The sequence below is a fragment of the Lithobates pipiens genome, unplaced genomic scaffold (assembly GCF_037356315.1).
Source record: "Lithobates pipiens isolate NorthernLeopardFrog02 unplaced genomic scaffold, aLitPip1_a1.2 Scaffold_13, whole genome shotgun sequence".
NCBI lineage: Eukaryota > Metazoa > Chordata > Amphibia > Anura > Ranidae > Lithobates > Lithobates pipiens.
In genome coordinates, this window is record NW_027507718.1 from 28438002 (window position 1) to 28462344 (window position 24343).

General features: G+C 43.3%; 1 protein-coding gene across 1 annotated transcript in view; it reads right to left on the reverse strand.

The window, feature by feature from the left end:
• Positions 1–289: 289 nt before the first annotated feature.
• Positions 290–24343, reverse strand: part of LOC143975839 (transmembrane channel-like protein 1) — a 123028-nt gene continuing 98974 nt past the window's right edge. The window contains exons 15-18 of the mRNA XM_077478403.1: positions 15347–15472; positions 2462–2540; positions 2267–2363; positions 290–557 (exon numbers count right to left, since the gene is read on the reverse strand). Of these exons, the coding sequence (XP_077334529.1) occupies positions 436–557; positions 2267–2363; positions 2462–2540; positions 15347–15472 (424 nt within the window). The 3' untranslated portion in view covers positions 290–435. The remainder of the gene's footprint in view (positions 558–2266; positions 2364–2461; positions 2541–15346; positions 15473–24343) is intronic.

Consider the following 24343-nt stretch of genomic DNA (forward strand, 5'->3'; position numbering starts at 1 on the left):
GACAGTCATTACTTTCTGTTGGCGGTGCAGTGGGATAGATTTGTTTAGAGAATTAGTGTCATATCTGGTGTACAGCTTGTAGGACTGTTCTTTTAAAGCATTTGTGCATAAATTAGGTAACTTTGTGATAAAGGACTATAACTTCTGTGAAAGTAATTCTTGTTCTTGCATATTTTTACTGAGACTATAGATAACATACTGGCCTAGATAACATATATAAGAAATACAACAAAAGTTTTTTTTTTTTTTTTTTTATTATGGTTTATTTATTTAAATACTTATACTGAGTCAATTGACAATAGAAGACAAATGCACATGTATCAATCATAGATTCTGGAAGCCTTTTACAGTAGCTATTAGTATTCTGATTGTTACCATTAATATTTTCCTTTTTACATTTTTCACTTTTCTAGATTTTTGAGTAATTCCTGGTCTTTATGAAGACTTAGGTGGTCCTTTAGTTGGTGGTGGTTTAGTCACAGCAATACGAGGAGGGACTTCCAGATTTTTCCCTTTAGGACCAGCTCCTGGATTTTCATTCTTATTAGGCCCTCCCCCTGAAGTACAAATGCCATAATTCACATAACCACATCAACACTGATTATCTTCAAGCTCATATGTTTCTTAATAATGATGCAACAATAAAACTGTACATACAAATGTTAATTCAGACATCATAAATACAGGAATTTGAGTGCAAAAAGTTTTACTAATATTAATAAAAAAATTAAAACACAGAACTGAATCACTTTTTTCTTCCACCATTTTTACACAATTTGCCCCACTAAGTGTGGCACAAGTGCAACTGGTGCAAACAAAATATGTTATTGTTGTATATTGTGCACCTTAGCTGGCATGATCTGCATATAAAGCTGATAGCAAGTATACACTGAATACGGGGTTCATGAGAACAGGGCAGCGCTTCTGAGCATGCGTCATTCTTAGTCCACCGGACTAGCACACTGACGAACGGATTGTCCGCTGAAAGCCAAGTCCGGCGGACAAATTTGGAGTCAAAACTACTTTCTAAGTCCGCCGGACTTTACGATGAAAAAGTCTGCTGGAGCCCACACGCAATCGAATTGTCCGGCGTAATGCGGTCCAGTGGACTAAGTCCGCCGGACAATTCGGTCGTGTGTACGCGGCATTAGAAATGTGTGAATCTTGTGTGATAACATAAGTAGAAACTTACAGGTAATTTTTTTTTTTTTAAATAACAAACATATTTATACTTACCTGCTCTGTGCAATAAAGGTTGCACAGAGCGGTCACAAATCTCTTCTTCTTCTCTAGCACTCCTAGTTCCTCCTCTCTGTCCAGTGTCCCCATGTAAAAGCCACTTCCCATGAGGGCACTTGTGCATGCTCGCTCTTGAGCCCCGCTGCTGCCCCCATTGACACAGAAAGCAGGATTCACCCACCGCTCCCTTGTCACTGGCTTTGATTGACAGTAACTGGGAGCCAATGGCTCCCAGTGCCCCAGCAAAGCCAGTGAAACCCAGAAGTGAGGGGGAGAAGAAATGCAGACATGCACAGTGTTGTATTGAATGGGGGATCAGGTAAGTAAAAGGGGGTGAGGGGGGATGTTGATGCCTAAACATTTTTACCCTAATGCAAGGAATGAATTAGGGTGAAACATGTTTAGGCTTTAGAACCACTTTAAGTGCTAGTGTACGGTCATGAGTGAATTGAATCCATACAACGGAATTTTCACAGATGGCTTCAGTGACACAATATTCTGATATCACATATTTTGGATGTGTATTTGATCTTTTACTATTTAGATTAGCTTCAATACAGCAACCCAATCTGATTTATTTCAAGCAGGAAAAAAAACTTTTATTCCACGTTCAGACAAATCAGATTGGGGGTGCTGTTGCTGTAAGCCAAGCTTAGAGTGAATGTTAAAGGGTCAATTACACATCCAAAATCCAAAAAACAAAAAACAACACATCTGCCTGTCCCTTTTAGTGACGGTATCCATGGCATTATTCATAGAACTGATCTGATGAACCAAAGCAGTACACAAGCACATACTTGTGCTAGTTTCTAGGTAGTCCTAAATTCTCTTAGTCCTTCACTTAAGTTTCACACAAGGCCATTTTAAGAACCATACAATCGAAGCTCTCCATCTCACATGTATAGATACACAGGCGCACATACTAGGGCCAATTTAGACATGAGCCAGGTAACCTTCAAGCATGTTGGAATGTTTCAGGGTTTCCTTCTATTCTTAATATTAATAACAAGGTAATCCGTATTCTTACCGGGTGAATTGTCTTTACTGGTTTCTTGAGCTTCTGCTGCTAGTTCTGCTGCTTTTTCTGCTGCTTTTTTACTGCGCTTTTTATTCTCTTCAGCTTGCTAAACCAGATGTCAAACAAATTCATGAGATAACCTTCAAAGTTTTAGCATGGATATGATGAAGTAATGTACATAAAATATATCTTATCTATACTTACACTCTGCAGTTTTTTCTTGAGTTCCAAAATTGCAGCTTGGTATCCCTTTGAAGTTGCATTTAGATAGTAGATACTCATACTGGGAATAAAAAGTAATTCATGAATATTTCAATAAACTACATCCAAAATAAATTAAAAGTATTACACAGTAAGAAATATTAATAAATTGATGCATATATTACAGAGTTTTAAAAGATTGGTATGATTAGGCCAGGGGTCACATTCTGCAAAGTTTCAGATCAAAATTAAAGCTCACTAATCTATAAAGGCTACCATTCTTCACCTTCTGCTGGAAATGCTAGTTGTTTTTGGCCTAAGCTCTGAGCCACTGACTCATAGGTGTGCACACAGGGTGTGCCGGCTGTGCCTGAGCAGCCCCTAATCACCCTGTGTGGTGCAGATTTCCCCTATTTAGACCCCTGATTTTTTTTCACCAAAGCCCCCTAATGGGGCTCTTATAAAATTGTTAAAAAATAATAAAAAATAAAAAAATAAAAACTAGTGACACCATCCACTGCCCTACTGACACCAATTTCTGCCCTACTGACACCATCCACTGCTCTACTGATGCCATCAGTTTATATACACAAGCATGGGGATGGGCTGAACACCCCCCCCTGGTTCGGTTCGCACCGGAACATGCGAACAGGTAAAAAATGTGTGGCAACATGCAGACCTTATAAAAGTCTATGGGACACGAACATGAAAAATCAAAAGTGCTCATTTTAAAGCCTTATATGCAAGTTATTGCCATAAAAAGTGTATGGGGACCCGGGTACTGCCCCAGGGGACCTGTATCAATGCAAAAAAAAGTTTTTAAAACAAACGTGTTTTCAGGAGCAGTGATTTTATTAATGCTTAAAGTGAAACAATAAAAATTTAATATTCCTTTAAATTTCGTACTTGGGGGATGTCTATAGTATGCCTGTAAAGTGAGGCATGTTTCCCATGTTTAGAACAGTCCCAAGAGCAAAAATAAACTTCTAAAGGAAAAAAAGTAATTTAAATGTACTTGTGGCTATAATGAATTGTCATACCGGCAATACACATAAAAGTCATTGAAAAAAGGGCATGGGATTCCCCCACAGTCCATTACTAGGCCCTTTGGGTCTGGTATGAATATTAAGGGGAACTCTGAACCAAAATGTAAAAAAGAAAATTGTGTGGGGGTCCCTCCAAATTCGATACCAGGCCCTTCAGATCAGGTATAAATGGCGTGGGGGTCCCCCAAAAAGTCCATACCAGACCTGTGGTATGGATTTTAAGGGGAACCCCATGCCAAAATGTAAAATTAAAATGGCATGGGGTCCCCCCAAAGATTCATACCAGACCCTTATCTGAGCAAACAACCTGGCAGGCGGCAGGAAAAGAGGGGGGCGAGAGCACTCCCCCTCCTGAACCATACCAGGCCACATGCCCTCAACATGGGGAGGGTGCTTTGGGGTCTGACCCCAAAGCATCTTGTTCCCATGTTGATGAGGACAAGGGCCTCATCCCCACAACCCTTGCCAGGTGGTTGTGGGGATATGCAGGCGGGGGCTTATCGGAATCTGGAAGCCCCCTTTAACAAGGGGACCCCCAGATCCTGGCCTCCCCTGTGTGAAAAAGTGTCAAAATGGTAAAAAAGACAAGAGACAGCTTGGGACAAGTCCTTTATTAAAAAAAAAAATGTCCCACAATGTAAGTTCACGCCTCCTGATGGACAAAAAAAAGAAAAAAAAAAGCTGCAACCGATCTGCCTCCATGGGAGGCTCCTGCCGAGTGATGTGTCTTCTCTGTGACAGTTCTTATATTCTTATATAACTGAAGACGGGGCCACCCAGTGATGTGGCTTCCTTGTGGCGTCAGAGGGGGGTGGGTAATCCATTTAGGAGGGTGTTCAGCTGATCCCTACCAGCCAGGCCCCCACGTCCAGAGCAGAGCAGACTGAGTGCGTACATTACAATTACAGCAGGCCTGAGACCTACCCTCAGACCACCATCCAGCACTGTGTGTGCATTACAGGCCTCCTCAGAGCACCATCCAGACTCCAGAGCACTATTCAGCATTACAGGGCTCCTCAGACCACTGTCCAGAGCACTATGCAGCATTACATACAGGCCTCCTTAGACCACCACCCAGAGCACTCTGCAGCATTACAGGCCTCCTCAGATCACTGTCCAGAGCACTACCCAGTATGCAACACAGACCTCCTCAGACCACCATCCAGAGCACTATGTACTATGCAAATGATCAAACAATTTCTTAAAGATAGTGGTTTACCTGTTTTAGAGGAACATGATGCACAGCAGTTAGAACTACCAATCACAGAAGATGAACGAATACAAGCCATTAAATTACTCAAGCCGTGTAAAGGCCCAGACGGTTTTCCTGCACACTATTACAAAACCTTGCTGTCACTTTTGACCCCACATCTCCTGAAAGCCCTGAAATACCTAAAAGACCCTAGAGATATACCAGAAGATTTCCTGAGAGCCCATGTCACAGTGTTACCTAAGCCAAATAAAGACCCATTAGAATGCTATAGGCCAATCTCGTTTCTTAACATAGATTTAAAACTTTTCACAAAAGTCCTAGCGAATGGCCTACGGCCGCTATTACACCTACTGATCGGTCCAGAACAGGTAGGTTTTATGCCTGGTAGAAAGGACAGGGACAATGTGACAAAAGCCCTAAACCTAATCCACAGACCACACGCACCGCATGCTTCTTTCCACTGATGCAGAGAAAGCCTTTGATTGCGTATCATGGGAATACTTACATGCGACGTGTAATCATATTGAATTGAAACCACAAATGTTGTCATGGATTTCAACCCTATATCACAACCCAATGGCGAGAATTAAGGTCAATGGCACTTTATCAGATACTGTGTTAATCAATAACAGAACATGACAAGGGTGCCCTCTATCACCACTACTCTTCATTCTCACCCTTGAACCATTAATTTGTATGGTAAATAACTCCCCATCAGTACAGGGATTTCAGGTAGAAGCCAAATCATATAAATCTACAGCATATGCCGATGATCTCTTGTTTTTCATCATCCAACCACATAGCTCACTGCCTCATTTATGTAAAATCTTCACACACTACAACTATTTCTCTAACTACAAAATAAACTATAAAAAATATGAGGCGTTGAACTTAACACTAATAGGTAATAACATATTACGCAGAATAATTGCACCTTTAAATGGGAAGACAATTCCATCAAATATCTTGGGATATGGCTTTTACAAAACATCAATAAATATTGCAAAAATGGTCCCTAAAATACTTATCTTGGTTTGGTAGAGCAACCATAATAAAAATGACAATCCTGGCTAGAATTTTGTACTTCTTCCAGACTGCTACCACTGAGATTTTTTCACGCATTTAACTCCATGAATAGATTTCTCTGGGCATCTAAAAACCCATGTATCAATCTCATTCTACTCACCAAAGCTAAACACCTTGGAGGCATGGGTTTTCCAAATTTCAGAAATTATTATTTTGCCTTGCATCTTAATCGCATAGTCGATTGGAATTGTCATGCAGAAAAAAAGGACTGGGTGAGTCTGGAGAATATAAAAGGGCCTATTCCAATAACACACGCACCTTGGATATCATGGAAAGACTGCCCTACACAACTAAAAAATCATCCAATCATAGGAGCCACATTAAACATTGCACAGAAAATGATCAAAGACACTGGACTGACCTCATCATCGGGTCCATTGATACCAATAAGCAATAACCCAGAATTTCCACCAGGTCAAAAAAGGCGACCAGAAAAGACAGAAGATGAGACAAAACCCTTACTAGCAACACACTGTTTTGAGAAGGACAGGGTAAAATCACTAATGCCGTGTACACACGATCGGATTATCTGGTGCCCGTGTGTGAGCTCCGGCAGACTTTTTCCTCCCAAAGGTCCGGTAGACTTAGAAAGAAGTTTTGACTCAAAATTGTCCGGCGGACAATCCGCCCGTCTGTGTGCTAGTCCACCAGACTTTTGAAATGAACGGACTTGCCCACACACGGAGAAAAGTCCATTCATTTTGAATGTGGCTCCAGGTAGATGGAACTAGTGAAGGAATTGAATGTCGCCGCCTCCATTGGCGAGATTGACACCTCACTAGCACCGTCACGTGGTATGGATTGAAAGGGGAAGCCCTACGCCAAAAAAATGGTGTGGGGGGTCCCCCCAAAGTCCATAGCAGACCTCTTATCTGAGCATGCAGCCCGGCTGGTCAGGAAAGGGGGTGGGAATGAGCGAGCGCCCCCCTCCTGAGCCATACCAGGCCACGTGCCCTCAACATGGGGGGCTGCTTTGGGGAAGGGCCTCCCCTTCCCAAAGCATGTTGTGACATTGTGACATTACCCGGTGACCCCACCCCTTGTCCCTATATAAGTCGGCGCACAACGCGTCCCTGCCATTAAGGCTGGAGAGAGTGGCGTGTCAACATTGAAAGAAGGAAGAAGAAGAAGCAGAAGGCAGTGGCAGTAACAGCGACAGAAGACCGGGCCAATGCTAGTAAGAGCTGGAAGAAGAAAGTGGAGGCCCGGCAAGAAGAACTGAAGAGCGGGACAAGACCCCTGAAGAACGGGACAAGACCCCCAAAGTCGGAAGAAGACCCCCGGATGGCGGCAGCGACAAAGGAGAAAACCGGGCTCCTCTGCTAGTAAAAGAGGTAGCAGAAGATAGCGGAGGAGTCCGTCGAGAAGACCCCCGAAGACGGAAGAATAGAAGACCCCCAGAGCTGTCTAATAAAGTATTTTAAAAACCTGTGTTGTGTTTTATTTTGTACACTTTTTTTCCCCAGGTGAATGGGCCCCCTGCCCGCAGACCCAGACAACCAACGGCCAGGGTTGTCGGTAAGAGGCCCTTGTCCTCATCAACATGGGGACAAGGTGCTTTGGGGTGGGGGGCCACAGGGCCCCCCCTTCCCCAAAGCACCCCCCCATGTTGAGGGCACGTGGCCTGGTACGGCTCAGGAGGGGGGGGGGGCGCTCGCTCGTCCCCACCCCCTTTCCTGACCGGCCGGGCTGCGTGCTCGTATAAGGGTCTGCTATGGACTTTGGGGGGACCTCCACCTTGTTTTTTGTGTCAATCTTGCCAATGAAGGTGGCGAAATTTACTTCCTTCGCTAGTTCCGTCTACCTGGAGCCACGTTCAAAATGAACTTTACTCTGTGTGTGGGCAAGTCCGTTCATTTCAAAACTCCCGCCATAGTCCGTTGGATTGTCCGCCAACCTAGTCCACCGGAAAAGTCTGGTCGTGTGTGGGCAGGTCCGTTCATTTGGAAAGTCCGGCGGACCTCCGCTGCAAAGTCCAGCGGGTTGTCCGCCAGACTAAGTCCGCCGGATAGTCCGATCGTGTGTACGCGGCATAATAGAAACTAATAAAGTAAGCAAACAAGCATCATTATCACACTGGGAATGTCGCCAGATTTATTATTTCGTCTCCAACCCCAATAGACATAAATACTTTACTAGGCCCTTATCACCACTTGAAGAGGTATGTCTGAAGGCTGAAAAAACGGAAAAGACTATATTACTGGCATACAGCATCTCACAAAAGTGAGTACACCCCTCACATTTTTGTCAATATTTTATTATATCTTTTCACGTGACAACACTGAAGAAATTATATTTTGCTAAAATGTAAAGTAGTGGGTGTACAGCTTGTATAACAGTGTAAATTTGCTGTCCCCTCAAAATAACTCAACACACAACCATTAATGTCTAAACCGCTTGCAACAAAAGTGAGTACACCCCTATGTAAAAATGTCCAAATTGGGCCCAAAGTGTCAATATTTTGTGTGGCCACTATTATTTTCCAGCACTGGCTTAACCCTCTTGGGCATGGAGTTCACCAGACCTTCACAGGTTGCCACTGGAGTCCTCTTCCACTCCTCCATGACAACATCACGGAGCTGGTGGATGTTAGAAACCTTGCCCTCTTCCATCTTCCCTTTGAGGATGCCCCACAGATGCTCAATAGCCATTAGGTCTGGAGACATGCTTGGCCAGTCCATTGCTTTTACCCTCAGCTTCTTTAGCAAGGCAGTGGTCATCATTGGAGGTGTGTTTGGGGTCATTATCATGTTTGAATACTGCCCTGCTGCCCAGTCTTCAAAGGGAGGGGATCATGCTCTGCTTCAGTATGTCACAGTACATGTTGGCATCCATGGTTCCCTCAATGTTCAATGAACTGTAGCTCCCCAGTGCCGGCAGCACTCATGCAGCCCCAGACCATGACACCCCCACCACCATGCTTGACTCTAGGCAAGACACACTTGTGCTTTTACTCCTGACCTGGTTGCCGCCACACATGCTTGACACTATCTGAACCAAATTAGTTTATCTTGGTTTTATCAGACCACAGGACATGCTTCCAGGTTCCAGTAATCCATGCCCTTAGTCTGCTTGTCTTCAGCAAACGGTTTGCTGGCTTTCTTGTGAGTCTTCTTTAAAAGAAGCTTCCTTCTGATTTGATAACCATGCAGACCAATTTGATGCAGTGTGCGGTGTATGGTCTGAGCACTGACAGGCTGACCCCCCCCCACCCCTTCAACCTCTGCAACAATGCTGGCAGCAGTCATATGTCTATTTCTCAAAGACAACTCTGCATATGACTCTGGGCATGTAAACTTGTTTGGTCGACCATGGCGAGGCCTGTTCTGCATGGAACCTGTCCTGTTAAACCGCTGTATGGTCTTGGCCACCGTGTTGTAGCTCAGTTTCAGGGTCTTGCCAATCTTTTTATAGCCTAAACCATCTTTATGTAGAGTAGCAATTCTTTTTTTCATATCCTCAGAAAGTTCTTTGCCATGGGGTGCCATGTTGAACCAAATCAAATTTATCAAATCAAATTTAACACACCTGCTCCCCATTCTCACCTGAGACCTTGTAACATTAACGAGTCACATGACACCAGGGAGGGAAAATGGCTAATTGGGCCCAAGATGGATACTGTAACTTAGGGGTGTACTCACTTTTGTTGCCAGCGGTTTAGAAATGAATGACTGTGTGTTGAGTTATTTTGGGGAGGCAGCAAATTTACACTGATATACAAGCTATACACTCACTACTTTACAAAGTGTAATTTCTTCAGTGTTGCCATATGAAAAGCTATAATAAAATATTTACAAAAATGTGAGGGGTGTACTCACTTTTGTGAGATACTGTATATCTGGTTACAATCCATGGAACTAAATAAACACAAAAGGTTGTGGGTAGATGCCCTAAATACTGCTTTTAGCGATGACCAATGGCTACATGCATGTGTGTTTGCGCACAAATGCTCAATTAGCACACGCAACAAAGAAACCTGCTACAAACTTTTGACAAATTGGTACAATACACCATTCAAAATTCTTAAATGGTTCCACACATGGCTTCAGATCTATGTTGGAGATGCAACGGGGCAAAAGGTACCACACAAAATATATGGTGGGATTGTGACCTAATACGTCCATTTTGGCAAAAGGTTTGTGACATAATTAAACACAACAGATACATCAATTCCATTAACATCAGCTTGCTGCCTATTACATATATCTAATGGCCCAATGAAAAGATATAAGCGATTATTAACTATATTTCTACTTACAGCCGCAAAAGCCTTAATTCCCAGATATTGGAAAACCACGAAAACACCCACTATTAAAGAATGGCTCCTCAATGTACACGATATGTATGGCATGGAGGAAACTAGGGCCATATCTCCTGAACACACTGTGGAGAGTTTGGGTCATATCCAAATACTCTGAAGAATTTAAATCCCTTATGGCTGCATGAGGAGCAGTCAGGCACATAACAACCTTATGGATTGCCTAAACCATCTTTCTTCCTCTCTTTTTTCGTCTCGTTCCTATCACCTCATATACACAATTTTTCTTTCTATCCCCAGTAACCTTGTAAGGTTACCTAAGATTAAACTTCTACTACTAGCATAGCAGTTCTGAAGTTAAAAAACGTTTTCTTTTTTTTTTTTCTTTTTTTTTTATAAAAACCTATATAATGGGAGTGACTAGTCATGACTAGGAAACCCAGCTAGGTTAATGATTCTTGTTATACTAAAGGTAAAACGAACAAAACACACTCTAATATCATTAGATATACGATATATTGAATATTCATTAATTCCTTATATCTATTGTTGTTTGAGATTATTTGTGTAATTGTGATGCTTTAATTTTACTCCAATATAAACTTTATTGTGAAAAAAAAAAACATGTACAAATACATAAGGGGTCCATATAGTAAACTTGGTGTTGAGTTATTCACTTTGAGGTCATCACAGAGGACAAGTGGGCACTCTAAAGGGAAAAGATATTGTTTATCTCCAAATACGGAAAGGTTTCTTCACAGTAAGAGATGTGAAAATGTGGAATAGACTCCCTCCAGAAGCGGTTCTGGCCAGCTCAGTAGATTGCTTTAAAAAAGGCCTGGATTCTTTCCTAAATTTACATAATAAACCTGGGTAATTACATTTATAGGAAAAGTTTATGCAGGGAAAATCTGACTGCCTCTCTGAGGATCAGGAAGGAATATTCTCCCCTTCTGCAGCAAATTGGATCATGCTTTGCTGGGGTTTTTCGCCTTCTTCTGGATCAGCTGTGCGTATAGGATTGTGTATATGGGATTGTATGATTTTATTGGTTGAACTTGATGGACTTGTGTCTTTTTTTCAACCTGACTAACTATGTAACTATGAATTTATAGGTCACAACAATGAAGTTGGATTATCTGAATAACATCTGCATGTACTGCTCAAGCATCAAATATTAACGTAAGCCTGTGAAAAAGTCGCCATCGTACTAGTTTGTTCCCCTGTTAAAATTATCTTACGCTAACAATTTATGCAAGCTTTTTTCCCCTGCACGTGTCCTAATATAGCATCAAAGGAAAATAAAACACTTCTGAAGAAAAACGCTTATATTCATGATGAGTTTTACCATTCTGCTACATACAAAAGTCACACTAATGTGATATAATTGTTTATAATTTATATAAAATTACAGGAAAATGCTTTTTTTTCAAGTTATTTTTTTACCTTTAATTTTCAGAAAGTACCAAGGAAATAAAACTATATGTTTCTAAATGTACTACCAAATGAATACCCTATCTGTTCCAAAAAAAACAAACAAGTATAATATGTTACGTTAAACTGAAAACACTAAAATGGATAGATGCTGGTACATAGTAATATTTTGATAATAGAATTTGTTTGTCCATGTAGGATTGGTGCATCAGCATACGCGCACAGCTTTAGTAAAATGGGAAAAGTAGCTGTTTATGGTGAATGTGCATAATATTAACCCCTTTCCGCCGAGCGTACGCAGATGTGCGTACTCGGCTTATGGGGGGTATACCGGGATGATGCCCGCACCTGCAGGCATCATCCCGGTACTGTTTTTTTCAGCAGGCGATTGGCTATCCAGGCATAACAACCGATGCGGCTAAAAGCCGCTCGGCTGTTATGCCGGAGGAGCGGGAGGGGACGTCCCCCCCTCCCGCCGCCTCCCGCCGCTGTTACCGGTGCTCCCGCTCGATCGGGAGCCTCCGGCTGCTGGGCAGGGACTGGAATGAAGCCATAATCGGCTTCGTTCCAGTCTCCTCATCGTAAACACGGAAGCGACGTCATGACGTCACTTCCCGTTTACTCGGCTGCCAATGGCGCCGGTTTTAAAAAAATATCCGGTATTCAGAATCGCCGTTTTCGGCTATCTGAATACATTGAAGTGTAAAGGAGGGGTGGGGGGTCTTTTAGACCCCCGGTCCCTCCATAAAGAGTACCTGTTACCACCTATTACTGTCACAAGGGATGTTTACATTCCTTGTGACAGCAATAAAAGTGTTCAATTATTATTTTTTTTTTTTAAAAACAATTTAGTCATTTGAAAATAAATAAAATAAATAAAAAACGAAAAAAAATTTTTTTAAAGCGCCTGCCGTCCCCGTGAGCTCGCGAAGCAAAGAAAACGCATACGGAAGACGCGACCGCGTATGTAAACGGTGTTAAAATCACACATGTGAGGTATCGCCGCGATCGTCAGAGCGAGAGCAATAATTCTAGCACTAAACCTTCTCTGTAACGCTAACCTGGTAACCGTAAAAAAAATTTAAAGCGTCGCCTATTGAGATTTTTAAGTACCGTACTTTGTCGTCAATCCACAAGTGCGCGCAATTATAAAGTGTGACATGTTTGGTATCTTTTTACTCGGTGTAACATTATCTTTCACATTACGCAAAAAAATTGGGCTAATTTTACTGTTTTTTTTTTTTTTATTCATGAAAGTGTCCCTTTTCCCAAAAAGTTGCGTTTAAAACACCGCTGTGCAAATACTGTGTGACATAAAATATTGCAACAATCGCCATTTTATTCTCTAGAGTCTCTGCTAAAAAAATATATATAATGTTTGGGGGTTCCAAGTAATTTTCTAGCAAAAAATATGGATTTTAACTTGTAAACACCAAATTCCAAAAATAGGCTTAGTCATGAAAGGGTTAAAGTGAATGTAAACCCACTCTCATCCTTTTTAAACTAATGCAATATTGGTTATCTAGAAGGATATACACGCCTCCTGCATGTGTACTTATCTGTCAAATGTCTCCCCTCTGTCTGCTATGAGACCCGATAAACTGAAGATTTTGTGGGTGGGTCTGTTTTCCAGGGCTCAGTGGGTGGAGTCGTGATGTCAGTAGACTCCCTGCCCACCTCTACACTCCCCTTATCAACATGACTTTTTTCCTGTGTATTTCTTACACTGCACTTCTTCTATGATCACTAACATCCAGTCAAAACCCAGAAAAGTCCCCACATGACTTCAGCATGCCAAATCATGCTGAGGTGTGGAACAGCCAATCCTTGCAGAGCTGCTGAAGAAAGGAGTGGGGGTGGGAATTAAAAAATAATGCATGTCTTAGGCTAGTGTACGAGATATGTAAATCACCTGTCAATCAAAGATTTCACAGTCTGTCCGTTTTATTTCACTGAAAAAATATATGATGATTGCTCAGAGCTGGATTAACTCTTTGTGGCAAGACTGGGCACAGTTGATATGAAATCCCTTACTCTATATTGTGCCAGACAAAAAAAATGAATTGATACTGTGCCAACTGCTGGGCACACACATCAGATATCCCTTGCAGTGGGTGGTGCTAGATTAACTATGGGTGCTTGTTGTAGAGTGAGAGGGCATACTTCAGTGTGTGTGAGAGATACATGGGCTTTAAGGAAAGCAACACTAGGTGAGGCAGCTGCCCACCAAAGTCAGAGTACATGGAGTCCTGTGAACAACAGGACTGCCATAAGGGAGAGTTCTGATGGCACAGACTGAGCTGGTAGACTGTAAGAATACAGTGTTTAGTCCATCACTAAAGTTGGAGCAGCAAAATGTAACTCTCAGTAGGCTATTTCCTTCCTAGTGGAACACTTGAAAGACTCTCATAACAGAGACGAAGTGCTGAACGTTCTGGAACCTGTAAGTGAAAGTATTTGGTTACCAGCTAAACCAGTGTAGCCCCCTCTAGTGTGTGCTAGATGTATAATCGGGTTTTTTTGTACTGTAAAGTTTGTTAGTATAGGTAAATTTAGTTAGCTCAGGGCTAAGCCTGAGCTGTAAATCTGGGTCAGGGTTCAGTGAGTCATGGCTTAATGACTCATACTGAAAGCTCCTCTGATGCCTCCCCCTGGTCTAGATGGTTGTAGAAACTTCTAAAGCTAGTGGGTGGAGGTTAGGGGGGACTGCCTGGAATATTTATGAGGGATTCGGCCAATCCCCAGTAGAGGGCTGGCAGGGGCCAAGGCTTACCTCATAAATAGGCATGGGCAATGTCAGCAAGGGCAGTCGGGTGGATGATGGAGATATAGTGCTGGTGAGGCTGTCAGTGGCCCTCTGGGTTACCTCCTAATCTGGGGGTGGGGTGACCTTGGGCCGGGGGTTGGGTGCTGAAAGGATCCTACCACAACACATAGAGGAAGCCCTTCCTGGAGGCACGGGAGCAAGAGAAAGGACATTGTGAGTAGAGCAGCACTACTGGGGAATTAGAAGGGGGAAGACTGCCACATATAGCCAGTTCTACCTGAAAACAGCAGTGTGCCAAATCTTCATACCTTCCCTGGGAGAGCTCCTGCAGAGTCAGCCAGGCCAGCTGGTAAAATTAGTCTGGAGGCTAGAGAAAGGGGCAGCTGCAGCCAGGTGGGTTGGCAGTGCCTGAAAAGGTGGTACTGGGACCAGTAGACACAGGAGGGAAAATACAAGCTGATCACTGTAATCTGCTACACAACAAGGGGCTTTTAGTTCCTGCCTACAAAGGGCCATTGCTAAATCTAATTTTACCTGTCAGATCCACTGACAGTGATCTAGCTGGAGACTGCAAGCAAGTGAAGTGCAGGAAGAGTGTCAAGGAGGCTGTATATAGACTGTATATAGGAATATGTCCCTGTCATTATTTCCAAGGTTTTGTTGCTGAAGTCAAGTGTGTATCCCATAACCTCCCATCCCCATTCAAGTTATTAACCCTCAATAAACAACAAAAACAAGGTGACTGACTGTTCTGACTCTGGAGTGCCCGTGAAAAATCTGGGTGCCTGGCTGTGCAAGGTGGAGGATCCCAGTTCATCTGCGGCCCTTAAGGGGGTGTGCTACATCACCCAAGAAGCAGACATCATAAGAACAATATACAATATCCCTGGTCCACCCATGCTGGTGTGTGAAATTAGAGAAAAGGGAGCTGCCTCAGCTCATGCAGAATGTTGATGCTATTCAAAATTTCATATCAAAAAACAACCCTTACATCAAGAAAAAGCATCATTTTAAAAGCATTATGCATTTTGAAATGCAAATTTATTTTGTACTTGAACTTGTCACTTTTTTATGTAAAACTTACACCATGAGTAGGATGAAAGGTAGAATGAGTCCAGGGTTTGAGGCATAGCCGAATACTTTAGCAAACCATGCAGGAAAGTCATTGTCCAGGGTCTCCTGTATAACTTCATACATTCTTTGCTTCCCACTAACAACAAAGCATATTCAGATATATTAGTACATAAGTATATAGTAAAAATAATATATACAAGTCATTCATACAGAAACTATGTACTACTGTACTACTATGTACTACTACTACTGTATGTGGATTTCTCCGTATTGTGTGTCCTTGTGTATCCCACAAAATTAGATGAACCACCTGCTCTGCCCACCAGTGGCATAGATGTCAGAGGATGTAACCACAGGACACAGGTATCTGACACTCCTTGAAATTTAAAACTCCAAAGAGACTGACAGAGGCTGCAGCACTGGGGCAGAGTGCAGGAAGGAGACAATGGCCATAGGAGAGGTAAGTATAAATGCTCTGTTCTTTTCAATCATGTTCTTTAGGTTTTTGTTGCTACCCCCCACTTTAGGGCAGTTTTTTTTTATTGATTTCTGTTTCCCTGTTGATGATTACCATTTATTTCCTTTCCTGGTGGCAACTGATGACTTTGAAAGAAGTAAAATCCCTCAAGCAGGGGCACAGACAGCAATAAAAACCTTTTCTAGTAGAGCATGGATGAGTTTTATTGCCATCTGTGTCTCCGTTGTGAGATATACAGCTAAGTGGCTTCAGGTACGTGACCCCAAATGCACCCACATGGCTGTCAGATTGGGATGAGGTGCTGTGTCCATGCCGTCACTGCATTGAATGGGTTGCCTGCATTCAGAACCTGGCAGCTTCAGCCACTTAAGACATGGTCCATTTGCAGACTATGGGTGTAAGAGCCAGTGTGAATGAGGACAGACTAATAATGACACAAGATCAAAGCCTACCGACTGCAACTGATTCTTTGTGTGACCTCATGATTTATGTTGTTAATTTATCTCAACACCTCATGTTGATTTCTATCAATGCTTGATCCAGGTGGATCACTAACTTAAAAACAATTTTATATTGGCAGCTTAGACATTACAATCTGCGACATGTGCTGGGCTGAATATTACACAGATGAAAATTTTGTTTAATCAAAATGTAAGTAAATAGTGCAAGAAGCAAATGTGAAGTGTGTGGCCAGCTTTACAATCTACTTAGCAATAACGGACATTTCTAAGTTTCTAGTTTCTAATTTATGCAATATCAAACACATTTTCTAAGTATGAGAATAATGGATCTGATGTGCTGTATGTCCACACATATTTATGTTTCTGAATTGTCACTTGCACAGATTGCAACACATGACCACATTAGAATTGGAAGGACTTCAATTGTTAGTACAAGCCTTATGCCACGTACACACGGTCGGATTTTCCGACGGGAAATGTTGAATGTGAGCTTGTTGTCGGAAGGTCTGACTGTGTGTATGCTCCATCGAACATTTTCTGTAGGACTTTCCACCAAGAAATGTTGGCTAGCAGGTTCAAAGAAAAATTTGTTGTCAGAAAGTCCGATCGTGTGTACACAAGTCAGTCGCACAAAAGTTCACGCATGCACGGAATCAAGCAGAAGGACCCACACTGGCTATTGAACTTCCCTTTTCTCGGCACGTCGTACTTCTTGTATGTCAGCGTGTTCTCACATTTGGAATTGTTGGCCACCATTTGTGTGACCGTGTTCATGCAAGACAAGTTTGAGCCAACAACTTTGGAACAAAAATCCACGTTTTTTTTGACGGAAAGTCCAATTGTGTATACGGGGCATCATAGTCTCCCAACTTATGCCGCGTACACACGATCAGAATTCTCGTTGGAAAAAGCTCTGATGGTTTTCTCCTCGGAATTCCGCTCAAACTTTCTTGCCTACACACGGTCACACCACATTCCGACTGCCAAGAACGCAGTGACATACAATGCGTATGACGGGACTAGAAAAAGAAAGTTCAATACCCAGTAGCCAATAGCTTCCATCTCCTAGTTGAATCTGAGCATGCGTGAGTTTTTACCATCGGAATTGCATACACACGAACGGAATTTCCGATAGAAAGTTTTTCCATTGGGGAAAATTGAGAACACGCTCTCAAATTTTTGCTGGCGGGAATTCGGCCAGCTAAATTCCGATGGAGCATACACACGGTCGCATTTTCTGATGAAAAGCTCTCATCTGTCTTTTTCTGGCCGAAATTTCGATCGTATGTACGCGGCATTATAAAGCCAGAACCATGTATCTCTCACTGTGTAATTCAATTTGAAACTGCCTGCAGGGTAACTTGGGAACAAGCTGCACTGCGTTCCTAGGAACCTATTATCTTCATTTTGTTTGCAATCTTGACAAAAATATTAGTGTGTCGATATGCCTAATCCAAAATGAGAAAGAATGGCCCAAAAGTTCCTCATCTTTTCCCACCTCATGGCTAAATGTGAAAAATGCCAAAGCAACATTATATACATTAACTCAATAAGGACTCCGGAATGCAGAATGATTGCTATCTATGCAGAGATTGTTGAATGCCTGCTGTCACAAGTCTGTAGCCTTTTTTCTCCATAAGAAAGATGGTCACTGGCTTCTAATTATAATATTTTTCTATAGAGTATTTCAAACCGTAAGAGGACTGGGTATACCTGCAGTGAAGATTTCTACAGGATCCAGCTGCCTGCACAACAGATAGCCCTCCTTACAGGTAGGTTAGCTCAATATATCTAGATTTTTTTTTTTTTTTTATTATGGCTAAACTTCAGCTTTAAGTTCCAGTGACAATGACCATTAGAACAAATAAAGAGGGCAATTTTTGCAGCAGAGACACAGATGGCAATAAAAACCGAACAAATGTTCTTACACCTAATCTTCCTATCTAAAACTATTTAAAAATGTTCTGGCATTAGAAACACTTAAAGTGTTACAAAACCATTACAAAACATCATTATATCTGGTCTGCCACAGTGCACAGAGAATGTAAATGCAATTATTTTAGTAAATATAAACTGCTAAATGCCTTTTCTCATCAGCAGTATATAGCAAGCAGTCGTGTGACTTCTATCAGTGTCTGGTTAAAGCCTGTAGGATAAGGAGTTTTAATTCTACTCTGACTGTCCTGTGTGGCTGCAGGACTCCTGACCCTTTGTCTGGACAGTGTTGATTGGTCCTGTGCTGATCATATGCATCCCCCCCCCCCCCATCCCAGAGAAAAAAAACTCTCTAGCAATACACATCAAACTAAGCATGTGCAGAGAGACCCCAGAGGCATTGTCTTATCAGGAGAAGGATTGGGGACAGTGGAAAAAGACAGGATCAAACAGCCTTTTTACACAATGCAGAGAATTAACCCCTTAGGTTTCACAGTGAGTATAACAAGCATGCTTTACTGCATATACAGACTGATTTTAATTTTAGTAACACTTTAAGACATCAAGAGACTCAAACAATGAGCCCCCTTCCCCCTTGCTGGCTGGAATTAATGGCTCTGTTACCTTACAGCTAGAGTCTATTAAAATTCTCATTATAATATCAATGTAACATTAATAACATTGGGCAGCACAGTGGTGTAGTGGTTAGCACTCTCACCTAGCAGCAAGAAGGTCACTGGTTCAAATCCCAACCATGACACTACCTGCCTGGAGTTTGCATGTTCTCCCTGTGCCTGCATGGGTTTCCTCCGGGTACTCCGGTTTCCTCCCACAATCCAAAGACATGCAGGTAGGTTAATTGGCTTCTGTCCAAAATTGGCCCTAGCATATGAATGGGGACCTTGGATTGTGGACTCCTTGAGGATAGGGACCGATGTGGGTGTAGCAATGTACAGGGAAAGGGACCATTGTAGACACTCACTCAGGTTGAACTGGTTGAACTGGATGGACTAGTGTCTTTATTCAACCTAACTAACTATGAAACTATGAAACTAAACTAATAAAATATTGCACAGAAAGACTGAAGCCCCCCTACAATGTTGACATCAGAGAGATGGAGCAAGCTAAGTAGCTGGCTAAAATAATACTTTTGGCACATGTTATTTTACAAATATATATTAACACATACATTAACAAAATATTTAAAAAAGAAGGTTATTTCCTAAACAGCACAGAATTATTCTGCTTGAGAAAAGTACAGTCAGCTTGAGGAGTGTATATAGGTACCAAGCTGCCCCCTAGTGGATATGTATGTAATAAACTCTCATTGAAACACAAAAGCAAGAAAATCAACTTCAAGTTGAATCTACTCTTTTCTTTTTTCTTTTCCGTTTTCTTTAAATGCACTGATTTGTTTGATGTACCTTACAAAATAATATAGTGTTCATGAATTCAATAGGATTTTAACAGAAATTGCCCCTCATGTCATGTAATGCCAAGTATACTACAGTATATAAACTAATAAATGTGAATATGCTCTAGAATTCTGAAGAGGTTTGCATTAATATGCCCATAATAAACTAATATACTTGGCTCAGTGAGACAAGCCGAGGAAGAGAAATAGATTGTAAGGCATGTTATTTCTTACATTACAAAATAGCATTACATTTTTATGTACAATAAACATAGTCACAGTTTTGTATCATTGTTTTTAGGTAATTCATACATTGGTCCTTTTGATTATGTATAGGCCATATTCATACTGTATAGACTCATTAGATTAAAAATAATAATAATAATAATAATATATATATATATATATATATATATATATATATATATATATATATATATATATATATATATATATATATAGCGATACCCTCACTTAAGAGGGCCGCAAGTTTGCTTTGGGTCCTGAGCACAGCTCCGCCAACCCCCCGGCAATCTGCACTACCCACTCTGGCACAGTTAGTATCTAGCAATACACATTAAATCACTTATATTCTAAATATGTGTGTGTGCGTGGGTGGATAACTCAAGCTCATAGACAATCTTTGAAAGTATATAACTGACTTTACTTGTTGTTTTTATAAAAGGAATAACATGAATCAAACATTTGGATTGCAACACATAAGCAGGTCCCTGCAGTAACCAGTAATAAAGATAAACAGAGTAATCAGCTTAAGACGAGAAGATGTCTCTCAGGTACAGCTAGGCTGGCAGAGGGCTCTTTGGAAAAGAGCACAAGGCCCAGGCTTCAGGCCTTGTGCCTCCAGCAGTCCAGCACAGACCTCCTCTTGCTAGGAGAAAGGGGGGTGTCCAAAGAGGAAGAACTAGGCCTCTCCCCCTCCTTATATATCCTCCCCCATGAGTCTCTGAGGCATAACTCCAAACATCCTGGGAACCAGCGGGGTTCTGGGAACAGTAGTTTTATAGTCCTTAAAGAGACCCCGCTACACACTCCCCCCACTTAAACTCTTTGGTCCCCAAAGATAAACTTTTAACACATATCCTGTACCAATTTTGAAAGTGCTGGGTATGAGGTTGGTACAGGGAATTTCCACCAGAACTCAGAGGTGGGATTCCCTGTCCCACAGGTCACACTGGCATGAGTGGCCTGCCTAACTGTGCCAGAGAGTGAGCTGGGGTTGCCCTCCACCAAATGGTCAGTGGAGGGATTAGAGCGTTCAGCACTTCTTCTAGCAGTCACAACAGAGTCCTCAGAGCTCTCCCCCATTTGAGAGTAGGTTAGCTTCTTGGGGGGTCTCACAACTCGGCGAGCTCTCTGTTCTCTTGGGACTTCAGGCTCTGGTGCCACAGGCTCTACTTCAGGAACACATTCTGACAGCATCACTGGTTCTGGAACATCGGTCCTTTCCTCTTCTGAGTAAATGCTAGGGATATCTTCCCAGCCTTCAGGCACACCACTAGATGGAATGAACTCTGTAGCTTCTGGGTTCAGTGTCCCATCCTGTGTATCCTCAGTAGGTGGGAGATCTATGGCAGAATTTCCTGGAGTTGATGAAGGCCACAGCCACTCAAGCTCTCCTCTTCCACCTTCACCTCGTTGGGAATCTTGTCCATCTCTAACCCGGGAGGTCTGAGACCGAGTGCTGGGTCCCGGGGTATCCAGAATGGAAACAGATTCAGGTGGATTTCTCACTGGAGGTATTCTGACTGCTTCAGTAAGCGGGAGCAAATTATTTCTGTGCCAAGTCTTCAAGGGCCCCACTTTCCCCTCTGGTTTTAGCTTATACACAGGCAATCCAGGTAGCTTTCTGCAAATGACATAGGGCTCCGATCTCCATCTATCAGCAAGCTTGTGCTTCCCAGGGATCCCCAGATTGCGTAGCAGTACACGGTCCCCAGGCTGCAGGTCTTGCACTCGAACCTTCAGATCGAAGTTCCTCTTGTTGCGGGCTCCCCTTTGGTCCGAGGCCGCCTGAGCTCGTTCATGGGCCACTTTCAAATTGTGTCTAAGTCGGTCCACATATCCCTTGTGGGAGGTAGCAGAGGCATGGTCTAGGGAAATGCCAAAGGCCAGATCCACCGGCAATCTTGCTTCTCTCCCAAACATGAGCCGGTAGGGGGAGTAACCCATCACATCACTTGTGGTGCAGTTGTAAGCGTGCACCAAAGCTGATATGTGTTGGCTCCAGTGTTGCTTCTTCTCTGTCTCTAGAGTTCCAAGCATGTTTAGTAAGGTCCGATTAAACCTCTCAGGTTGGGCATCTCCTTGTGGATGATAAGGTGTAGTCCTGGTCTTCTCTACTCCCAATGAGTCCAGTAGGTTCCGGATCAGATGACTCTCAAAGTCCCTTCCTTGGTCTGAGTGGATTCTCTGTGGTAATCCATAGTGGACAAAGTATTTTTCCATGAGCACCTTGGCCACAGTGGAGGCCTTTTGGTCTTTGGTGGGGAAAGCCTGGGCATAACGGGTGAAATGATCGGTTACCACCAGAACATTTCCCAATCCACTCAAATCGGGTTCGAGGCAGAGAAAGTCAATGCACACCAGATCCATTGGACCCTGACTCTGTAGGTGGCCCATTGGGGCAGCTTGATGGGGTAGAGTCTTCCTCTGGATGCATCGTGCACAAGAACGGCAATATTCCTCCACTTCTGGCCTCATACAGGGCCAATGGAACCGGCTTCTGACAAGCTGGAAAGTTCTCTCCGCCCCTAGATGGCCATGCTGGTCATGTAAGGCAATTAGTACCGTCTCTCGGTGCTTCTCTGGGAGAAACAACTGCCACTTATCTTCTGAGTTATCAGAGGGGCCCCTTCGGTAGACCACTCCCTGATGTACTTGTAGCTTATCCAACTCTTTCCTCAGCAGGCGAGCCTCCTTGGAAGGGTGATGTCGAAGTCCCTCTGGATTCTCGTTCTCCAAAGCTTCAAGGACCAATCTCCCCATGGGGTCTTCCAATTGGTCATAGCTCAGATCCTTTCTGGACAGCTTTGGCAGGAGTTCCTCTGCTAGTTGAGTTACCCCACAGTAGGGTTGAGGGACTCCCACTGCGGTGACTCCTATCTCCTCTGCTCTGGGGCCCCCTCTTGCTTGAAACTCAGCACCCTGACAGAGTGCTCGCACTCCTTCCGGTGCTACCTGGGTCCAGTCTTCCCAGTCATTGACCATGACATGAGATCTTCGGGACAGGGCATCTGCATCCCTATTTCCAGCCCCTGGTCTGTACTTTAGACTGAAGTTGAATCCGGATAATGCAGCCAACCATCTGTGTCCCGTTGCATCTAACTTTGCAGTAGTGAAGAGGTAGGTCAGAGGATTGTTATCTGTCTTTACGGTAAACTCCGCCCCATAGAGATAGTCCTTCAGTTTGTCTACTACTGCCCATTTGAGGGCCAAGAACTCCAATTTATGAGTGGGGTAGTTCTTCTCCGAGGGAGTCAGGCTCCGGCTCACATAGGCCACTGGTCGTAGCTGCTCTTCATACTCTTGATAGAGCACTCCGCCTAGGCCCTCATGACTGGCATCGACATGTAGCTCATATGGTCTGGTGGGGTCGGCATAGGCCAGGACTGGGGCCGTGGTAAGGCTCCTCTTCAAGGTTCGGAAAGCCTCTTCACACCTTGGGTTCCACTGATCTTGAACCGACTCACCGGCCCTCCTCTTCTCCTTCAGTCTTGAGCAATTCGTTTAGTGGCTTGGCAATCCGGGCAAACCCATCCACAAATCTTCTATAATAGGAGCAGAACCCCAAGAAAGATCTGAGCTCTGTGACTGTTGTCGGTCTTGGCCAAGAGGTAACTGCCTCCAACTTCTCAGGGTCTGTAGCCACTCCCTTTTCAGACACTATGTGTCCCAGATAGTTCACAGAGGATTGGTAAAACCGGCACTTCTCGGGAGAAAGCTTGAGTCCCTCTTCGCTGAGTCTTCTCAACACCTTCTCCAACCTGGCCTCATGTTCTTCCAAAGTCTTCCCGAAGACAATGACATCGTCCAAGTACACAAGGACTTCTATGAGGTTCATGTCTCCAACGGTCTTCTCCATGAGGCGTTGAAAGGTAGCAGGGGCTCCAGACAGGCCCTGAGGCATTCTGTTGAATTCGAAGAATCCCACTGGGGTTATGAAAGCTGTCTTCTCTCGGTCTTCCTGGTGCATGGGGATTTGGTAGTACCCACTCTTGAGGTCCATTACACTGAACCACTTGGCACCAGCCAAACTCTGTAGGGCATCCTCTATTCTCGGTGTGGTATACTGGTCAGGGATGGTCCTCCTGTTGAGAGTCCTGTAGTCAATACAAAGCCTCAACGACCCATTCTTTTTCCTGACCACCACTATGGGGGAGGCATAGGGACTTCTAGACTCCCGAATCACACCAGTCTTCTTCAACTCCGCAAGCTGCTCCCTCAGATCCTCCAGGTCAGCTAGAGGGACCCGCCTAACCCTTTCCCTGAAGGGTTTGTCTTCTTGGAGGCGGATTCGGTGGGTGGCACTCCTGGCACATCCCACATCAAACTCATCCTTTGAGAAAATCCTCTCCCATCTAGTCAGCTGGGCCCTGGCTCTCTCCTTCCAGGCTCCAGGTAGGTCCGGGTTCTCCATGGAAAGTTTCTCCCAAACATCTCCTCCTTCACCCGTTCCTTTTACTTCTGACCAGCTGACTG